The following is an 8,880-nucleotide window of genomic DNA, read 5'->3' as shown; positions in this document are numbered from 1 at the left end:
CCAACTATGTTGTATAACAGTAGTAGTATGTGGTTATTTTATTATTAGATATCCAAAAGGAAGGAAATGATGTTTGCCAGTCCCGGTATCGGCTATCTAATATCTGAAGCACTTGAACTGGCGCGACAGAAATAAAGGGATATTGAAGTGGTACAGGAAATCAAATATGTGAGCGACAGCGATGAAGGGCCGGAGTTGGGGCAAAAATAAAAATGAAGAGAAATATATGCACTGTGGCACTATATACAGTAGTATGCTTGAGGTCCGCCCGCAAATTTGCTAGGTCACATGTACAACAGCTATAGTAGCAACATTCATTTTCCAGAACTTACGAAGACGTTCCACAGAAGTCTCTTTTTCGCTCGCCTAGATACAGTGCCTAGAGAAATCGCCAAGCCTCAGCGTCCTCAAGCGTCAATGGCCGCGGAAATGAAATGTTCCCTTCCTTCACTGCTAGCTGAGTGAAGTAGAAAAAGCACGCAGTGCGGTGTGCGCTTTTTCGTGACGACGCGTCGTCATGAAAACACGATCTGAACCATGAGCACAGACTCGCAACTCATATCGCTCTCTAAATGTGAGTCTAGGCTCGCGCAGGACTTGAGAGAACTTCTTGTTGGGCTAATTGGTAGCTGATAATAATAAATTTAAAGGCGCCGAAAACCAAACACACGCGTACATGCACACAATTAAGCGAAGAAAACAGGACAGAGCTAGCGCTCCATTTTCTTCGTTTGTCTGCATGTGTGTGCGTGGTTTTCGGCGCCTTTAAATTTACCATGCCCACGTAGGACCCGGGCCATAATCTCAGCGTGAGTCCTAACTCTTTCCAATTCAAATCGGGATCTTAGTTAGCCTTGGTGAGTAGGTTAATTCTATCTTAACTCGTGTGATTCCGTCGACTTTGAATCTAAACCTATTTGATATCACTTCTATGTGACACTGAAGTACAACTTAGTTTCATTCGTCCAACGTGCGCAATAAAATAAAATAATCCTGTTGCTCAAAATGAGCAATGAGCGAGCAAAGGGACTAAACCGCTTCTGCCCCGAACACCTGTAGCAGACGAAAACGGCCTAAACGCGTAGGATGACGTCATGAAAGTGCACGCAGCGCCACGTCCTGAGCGACTGAATCCCTATTCTCTGAGGCATTCAAAGTTAATACAAAAAAGTGAATATTCATGCTATGAAACACTGCGTAAAATAAATTTTTAATTGATTCTAGTTACAATAATTGGTACTGAAGCGATTTCTTGTTCTTTTGTTTATTCAGTTGTTGCGCCACCTGTTGAGTGAAAGCACAGTTTTTTTGCCCGAAAGGCCCGAAGCAAAGTCGCTTGGAAACAAAGAAAATGTACACAAAAGCGCGAGAACTTCGTTCGGTCGAACAAGTTTTTCTTCTTTCGCAAGCGTTGCCGTTGCTGCCGTTGCCGTCGCCGCCGCTTCACCTCAGGGAACCAGCGAGAGACTAGGTGACGAAGACAGCGCGAATGACGAAGCGGCAGCTGTGAACGAACTTTAGAAAAGAGACGCGCGGTAAACTTTTTTCGTATGCTGGGACCGTCCCATTCGAGGAGGCTGCTTTTTCGCCCGTGACAGCGGCGGAAGCAGGTTCGGCGGCGGTTGTTCGTTTGTTGTGCTTTTCTGTTTGTCGTTTCTTTTTGTTCCGCCGACGCCAAGACTCCGTCGTCGCCATGGTTCGGACCGCGGGGACAGTAGTGCGGTCGTCACCGTCGGGAGAGACGTCGCACTCTCCGGAGTAATGTGTATTTTTTTGCGTCGTCTGTATCGATCGTCTCTGTACGCACATAACGCGCAAGTTTTTGAAGACCGCTTGCGCGCGCTGTCGTTGATCGGAATTGTCAGGATTGAGACGCGATGTCGTCGACCGCAGAACAGGCATCCCGTTCGCCGCCGAGCCTCGAATCGACCAGCAGCGGCAGCAGCACACCGCGACCGTTGCTCATTTCAGACACCAAGGATCTGCGCGCCGTTATCGGCTGTCAGATGCTGCTTCTGCACGCTCTGCGAAAGCGACGCCGGCGGATGCTCCTGGACCGGCGGACGTCACGCTCGGCGTACATGATACAGAACGCGATGCTTCTTCGCCGTGTCCAGAGACGCCAGTCAAGGATCCATTTCCTGCTGAGCATCCTCAAAACTGCCTTCGCGGCCGGTCTTGGCCGCGACCTGTGTCCGAGCCGCGCGACGAACGCCAACCACGTCTCTTCGTCGTCGTCGATCTTCGACGGCTTGGACGACGCCGACTCTGCGATGGAAGCCGAGGACGTCGTGCATCTGGGCGCCGAAGGCAGCCGCCTCCTCGCTCCTGGACTCATCGGAGACGACGTCTGGCTAAGCACGTTCCGGGTGGGCAAGGACCTCTATCACTTTCTACTCACCGAACTCAAGCCCTTCATGACGATGGCCGAAGGCGGCAGCGTGTTTTACCCACCGTTCGAGCAGCGTGTCGCCATCGCGCTGTGGAGGCTCGGCAAAGTGTGGGACGACCCGGCTCTGCTCAGGGCCTTTGGCGTGACGGGGGACGTGGTCGGGGCCATAGTGCGCGAGTTCTGCTCGGCGGTGGTCAAAGTCCTGATGCCCCGGTTTGTGCAGGTAAAGGAGGCCTCCGATTATATCTAGTTATGGTCTGAAGTGGCTGAGAGCCGCAATGAATGCTTACAGACGAAAGTAGTGGACCTTACTGAAATTCCTAGAGCAACTTTTTGGTGATACTTTCTGCGTGGAGTAGTGGCAGCTCATTTAATTGTAGAAATGTAGATAAAACTTTTGCGGAAAAAGTTGAGTAGGCTGGGTGTCATTGTGGCTGCCACGTTTGGGACCATATGTAAGCTAGCCTCAGTGCTAAAAGATGACTTCCATGACATGCATGAAAACTATAGGGTAAGGAACAAAGTAGTCTTGATTAGGACGTTAGGTCCTTGAAGAATTTAGTTATGCATCAGTGATGTTGCAAACTGATAAAAGTCTATGTGCAATAATAATATGCTGCTAAACCAAACGTGCCCTTGTGCTATTTGCAGGTGCCTTTCGACGAAGACCTTGATGACATCACGGACCAGTTCCGCGAGAGGGCTGGCCTTCCGCAGTGTGCCGGTGCCCTTTGCTTCGCACATGTTCCCATCCAGCCACCGGCAGACGACATCTCCGGCGAGTACACCAACCCAGAAGGCTGGAACTCCATCATCGTGCAAGCAGTGGTCGGTGCCGATCGGCGCTTCTGGGATCTCAACATCGGCTGGCCCGGCAGTACGCAGGTGGCTCAAGTCCTGCGCAGCTCCAGCCTCTGGAAGAAGGGCGAAGAAGGCACCCTGTTCGTCAACCATGAGGAGAGCACCAGCACGGCAGGGCGCACGCACAGGGTTCTCGCAGCGGGGACGGGCTACCCGCTCCGGAGCTGGATCATCACTCCGTACCTCAACCCCGATGAGCGGCAACTGCGCTTCAATCGCGCCCTCTGTGAGGTCCTCTCTGTAGGGGAAGTGGCTTTCCGGCACCTGGAAGCGCGCTTCCCGTTCCTGCTGCGTCACAACAGCAGTGGCATCGACCTGATGCCTAGTATTGTGGGTGCATGCAGTACCTTGCACAACATGTGTGAAGAGTGGGGAGATGGCATCGGCGACGGATGGCTTCCCGAGGCCTCCAGGCATGCACTGCCACAGCCACATCCGGGCTGCGATCCGGCTCGTGATACGACTAGGTGCATCGAGGCAGAGGCCATACGAACGGCTCTGTTTGCGACTGTAGTTAAGTGAGGACCAAGCTTTGTGTGGTTGGTGTTTGCGTTAAAACATTTTTTTTGACGGCTAACCACCTTTGTCTAACGTGGCTGTTCTGCCTCAGTCTCACTACCTCTCATTTGGCTCAGTATTTGGATAGTATTTCTGTGCAAAAGGCTTTCCAAACATCCTTGTTTGCAACATTATTCTTGGGGTTCAAGTTTCATGTTGCTGTAGTGTGCTTGGTGCAGAAAGGCTAGAGATGATCTCTTCAGTCGAGTTGTGGCAGCTGTAGTCTGTTGTTTGACTGCAGTCCAGATCCTGCAGTGTATCTCTCCATTGCAGAGTTGTGGCCCTTCCAGTGTAGTTATGCCAGTTTCATTGCTTCTGCAGAGCCAGAGTGTATGTGTGGCAATTTGTGACAGCTGTGTTACAGACTAGAATTTTGTGCATCTTACGTATGGCGTACATGCAGTTAGGTTGGTCGCTATTTGTGGCCCCCAACTGCTCTGCATACTCTGAAGCTGTGCGACACTGAGCCATTCACTGACTAGAACAAAGAAATAGTTGTAAAAGGCCACCTTACCACTCTTGCCATGCTGCCTAATCAAACATGGTACATGAAGTGTTTTTGCTGTTGCCTTGTTTAAGACGTAATTCAGGTGTAGGCGAGGAAGTTGTGTGTGCAGCTTTATTTTGCTGTATGTGGAGTGACGTGTGTAACATGTATTTTAACCATCTTTTGTACCATTGTTGGTGAACTCTGTCGTGTAATGTCCGCGTTACTCATTATCGCTGGCTGTTGGCAGTGATTTTCCTGAAGGACACTGTACGGACATCGGACTGACTGTGATTGTCTAGCTGCGATCTTAGCAGTTTGATTTTGGGACCAGTTTTGTGTGTTTGTGGAAGGCATGTTTGCCATTGGTCACATTTTCTTAATAAGTTCAAGATCACAGTAACGACATACTACAAGCTTTGAGAATCTCATTCATCACCCTAACCGCACCGAAGTTACCAGGTTACCTTGGCTGTTACAAGAAAAGCACCTTTGCTTTCGAGAAAGCAAATAAGGTATTCTTAGAATTTTCGGTTTTCATTCTCCCTCGTGCTCGTCGTAGCGTTATTGATTATATATATATATATATATATATATATATATGTCTTGTGTGCACCAAGGTGCGTATTGTACGCAACAATTTTTAGCAGCCTTTTTTTTTTTCTGCATTATGCACACGTTGTGCAGTCAGTTTGCATTCCAGCAAGTTAAGTACAGAATGTATTTGTCAGAAGTGATGTTAATTTACGGGTACTTGAGGACGCTACACCGAGCACAATTGTCATGTTCATTGTCATGTCATGTTGCATGTCACCCCATGAGCAAGCGTGTTTTTCATGTACCATCTTGGATAAGTGGCATACACATCAGCAGCTCACCATTTTGACATGATGCAGAAAGCTGTATGAATGCATAGGGTGTCATAGCCTTTGCTGATTAACGTTGCCTTCTCGGACGAAAGAAAACTACTTTCTTCACTTTGAAAAAGTGTGTTACCTTGTACTTGTGAGTAATACAACTGCTGTAATGTACCAAGTGACAAGGTTGCTTTACTGTCGCTGTCTGAAGTGACTGTTGCCCATTTTGACTTTCATTGCTCAAGCTTCAAGGAATAGGCGTTTTTAGCAGACATGGGACCAAGATCGCTTTGAGGTTGAGATATCGATACAGTGCCTCTACAGTGACTATTATAGAAGTTCCTTGTGCATCATTGGAGAACATGGTTTTTTCTTTTTTTTATTTATTGAGAGGATTCAAAGATCTTGCTTTGCAAGTCACATGTAGCAAATGAGTTTTTTTGCTGAATATGCTGCTTTTTTGTGGATAACTTCAACTGCTCCGCTTTGATACTACTTATAACTTATGACATACCACACCTGTATTGTAGTGTTCCTTGGGCATTGCAGAATGCCAGTGTATTGGAGCAGGCATGTCATTGCTAATTGGCAATGGGTTCAAGTTTAGTTAACACTGCTCATTGGCCTCGTATGGCTGGGCAGGTTTAAACTGGCATTTGGCTCTCAAACTTTAACTAAATTAACTACATGAAGGAGCCCGAGAGACAATGGCTCTTCATTCTCTGTACAACTCGAGCTTTTTGAATGGCATTATGACGTAGCACAATCACTTTAATGAGGCTTTCACTGAAGGCGCCATTGAGTACACATATTTTTGCTGTTTGTGCCTCGTATGTTAGTCCCTTGTGGTTATGCTCATAGTAATTTATTGTTACTTTCCATTATTGTTCATATACATGAAATTGAAGGTTGGTTCTACTTAAGTACCCTCTCCTCCCCATAGGTGGAACTGTTTTTGTCTGTAGTGTATCCATTTTTGTTGCTTTTCAAGAAAGTAGGGAAAAACATTGCAGGAACCATGCAATTATATGGTGCAATAGTTAAGCTGCAGCAGCGAGCATATTTGACTGGGTGTAAATCAAAGGAATTTCCCAACGGTGTTATGTTTCGAGCATATTTTGCCCTGCGTGTTCAGTGTTCCGTGCTACACTTCGGGGCGGGCTTCTGTTGCTACAGCTACATTTGTTTTACTACTTACGCATCATCTATGCTTTAATCTCAATCTGTGGCAAAAGAATTTGCTGCAGTGCTGTTGAACTGTTCTTTTTCCAACTGTGGTGAAGGTGTTGATTTTTGGGTGCCCTTTTAATGAAAGTATTTTTGAGGCCGCACAATCAAAAGAGATGAGTATTTTTTGATAATCCAAGTTTTGCCTTTCCTGTATATTTGCAAATGTTGTTGTGCGTCTTTTACATGATGAGTAGGAGTGAAATAAAGCGCCTACACAAATTGTAAACTATTGTATGCAGTTTCTGCAGTGGTGGTGCAAAATGCTTTGTACATAATTATTACTGGTCAAACAGGCTTTAACCAAACTCACCGACTCTTTATGAGCACGAGTTTTTACCGGTTATGAGGCAAGGGCATTAATACTGTTGAACTTTAGACGCATAATATGAGGCCGTCGGTCACTAAACACAGCAATAGAAATGTCTGTTGTGCCAATGGACAACGGCTAGGAAAAATCTTTTTGTTGCAAGAAATTATGATTCAAAGTTTGGTGTGTGGGGTTTAACATCCCAAAGCAACTCAGGCTATGAGAGATGCCCTATGAGACTTGGGCTATGAGAGATTATTCAAAGGTGTAAAAAAGAAAAGTGAGAATTGTTCTCGAATTTGCAATATAAGTTGTAATAGTGGCTTGAAATCATCACTGAATGCAACCTACAATGGGACACACCACCAGTGGCAAATGATAATTTCCGTGCTGTTTATCCTTCGATACAAAAAGTATCTGCAAAAAGTGATTTTCAATGATTTTTTGGAAATCAGCAGTTTTAAATGACAGATTTTCATTGTGCTAACCAGTATGTGCAGTCGCGGACAGAAGAATATAAACCACGCTTTGGCGGTCAGAGCCTTCTCACATGTTAATTAGCGAAACATAACGCATGTCTTTTGCATACACTTGTAATATTTGCCTTTGTCGTCGCATGTAAGGACAGCAAACTTATTTATTTCTATTAGATGACGGGACAGAAGCGTTTGAATCCGGATGTGTGGTCCATTTTATTCTGTCCGCGACTGTACATATGTTCACATATTATTATGCTTGCGCAGGTGAAAATATTGTGAACCGGCAAGTGTCTGGTTTGCACAAGGGTTTGTCCTGTTTTGCAGGTATATAAAGGCATGAGTATCTGGCACAAAGGTGCTTTAAGTCGCTTAGGTAAAACTAGGTGGAAGAAACAGTTAAATGAGAAAGTATAACAGAAATTAAGACTACAGACCTGGGTGAGACGTAATGCAGCAAACGATTTCTAATGGTCTGTCAGAATAATGAGAGGATTCCGAAAGTCCGGAGGCGAGGCGAAGATGTGAACTCTGCCGAAGAAAGGGGCGACCATGGCTAGCATGAGAAAAGACTGGAAAGCATTATAGTGGGATAAAACTTAAAAAAAAAAAAAAAAAAAACTACTTGCTAACTATGGGCAACGGCACAAAAATGTGTATTACTTTGCTGAACAGTCAACAAGATGAGATTTTTAATATATTAGACTGCTCCAAACAAGCCAAAAGAATTGAAGTTGTGCTTATAATTTGGTCTGATGGTTAGCCTTGTATTCAAGCAAGCAGGTAAATGCCAACAGTGGTCTACTTTCTATCATGGAGCAAAATGGTGTTGTGGTTACTGCATCTAACTATAGAAAAGGTCACTTGCCTGTAGAGGTCAAAATTCACCTGATGACGAAAAGAGCAAAGGCAAGAGCATTTGACAATTAAGGCAAGAGCATTTGGGATGCAACTAGAACGTTGCTTGTTCTCATTATGCCTTTACCTCAGAATGGTTTAGCTACATGCTCTGATTTAGCTGTTACAGTAAAACCTTGTTACAAGAGACACTCAAGGGACACGAAAAAGATGTCTGTTGTAAGCAAGGTCTCTTGTCACCAAAAATTCTAAAAGCACTGTGTTGATCAGTTAACTGCGCATCAGCATATATAAATGCAGTTACACGCAATATGTAATTTTGTGAGTGCAGAGTGTATTCCTTCTCAAATTCTGGAGGTAAAGCACTTCACTTTGCAAGCCTTCCTGTTGCTCTAATACCTTTGAAGCACTCTTACTTGCTTGTCACCCTCAGATGCTGACACATTTCCTCTAAAATGTCCTCGCAGTCATTCTCTATGGCCCATGTGCCATTTACTTGTGCGAGAATTGCACAGTCTGTAAGCTCTTTGAGAGCACACAAGATCCACATTTGCAAATATGAGTTCCTCAAAAGATTCTGGTACCTCAGCAGTCTCTTGGATGCTCGCGCAAGCTTCATCGCCCAAGCTTTCCACAGTATCCATATGTGGGCCCTCTTACATCATGTCACCACATTTAAAGCCTGCTTGTCTGAAATGGTTTCTCACAGCTTCACTTCTCAGGTCATTCCAGACACCTGAAATCACCTGAACAGCAACTTCGCATCAATTACTATTGTACAGTCTTGCTGCCTGTTGAGAAACAATTCTACCAACCTTGTTTTGTACAGCAACTTGACTGAGTAATGCATTTGT

At 45.4% G+C, this 8,880-nt stretch overlaps 1 protein-coding gene across 1 annotated transcript; it reads left to right on the top strand.

Annotated features, from left to right (window-relative positions):
- Nucleotides 1-1,302: 1,302 nt before the first annotated feature.
- LOC146181412 (uncharacterized) lies at nucleotides 1,303-6,624 on the top strand. Its single transcript, XM_084576451.1, has 2 exons — nucleotides 1,303-2,615; nucleotides 3,044-6,624. The coding sequence occupies exons 1-2, from the start codon at nucleotides 1,878-1,880 to the stop codon at nucleotides 3,773-3,775; spliced, it is 1,470 nt and encodes a 489-aa protein (XP_084432577.1). The 5' UTR covers nucleotides 1,303-1,877; the 3' UTR covers nucleotides 3,776-6,624.
- Nucleotides 6,625-8,880: the final 2,256 nt, after the last annotated feature.

The sequence above is a fragment of the Amblyomma maculatum genome, chromosome 8 (assembly GCF_055883805.1).
Source record: "Amblyomma maculatum isolate TAMU_Amacu chromosome 8, ASM5588380v1, whole genome shotgun sequence".
Taxonomy (NCBI): Eukaryota; Metazoa; Arthropoda; class Arachnida; order Ixodida; family Ixodidae; genus Amblyomma; species Amblyomma maculatum.
The sequence above is the reverse complement of the archived record's forward strand: the minus strand, read 5'-3'. Positions and strand labels throughout refer to the sequence as shown.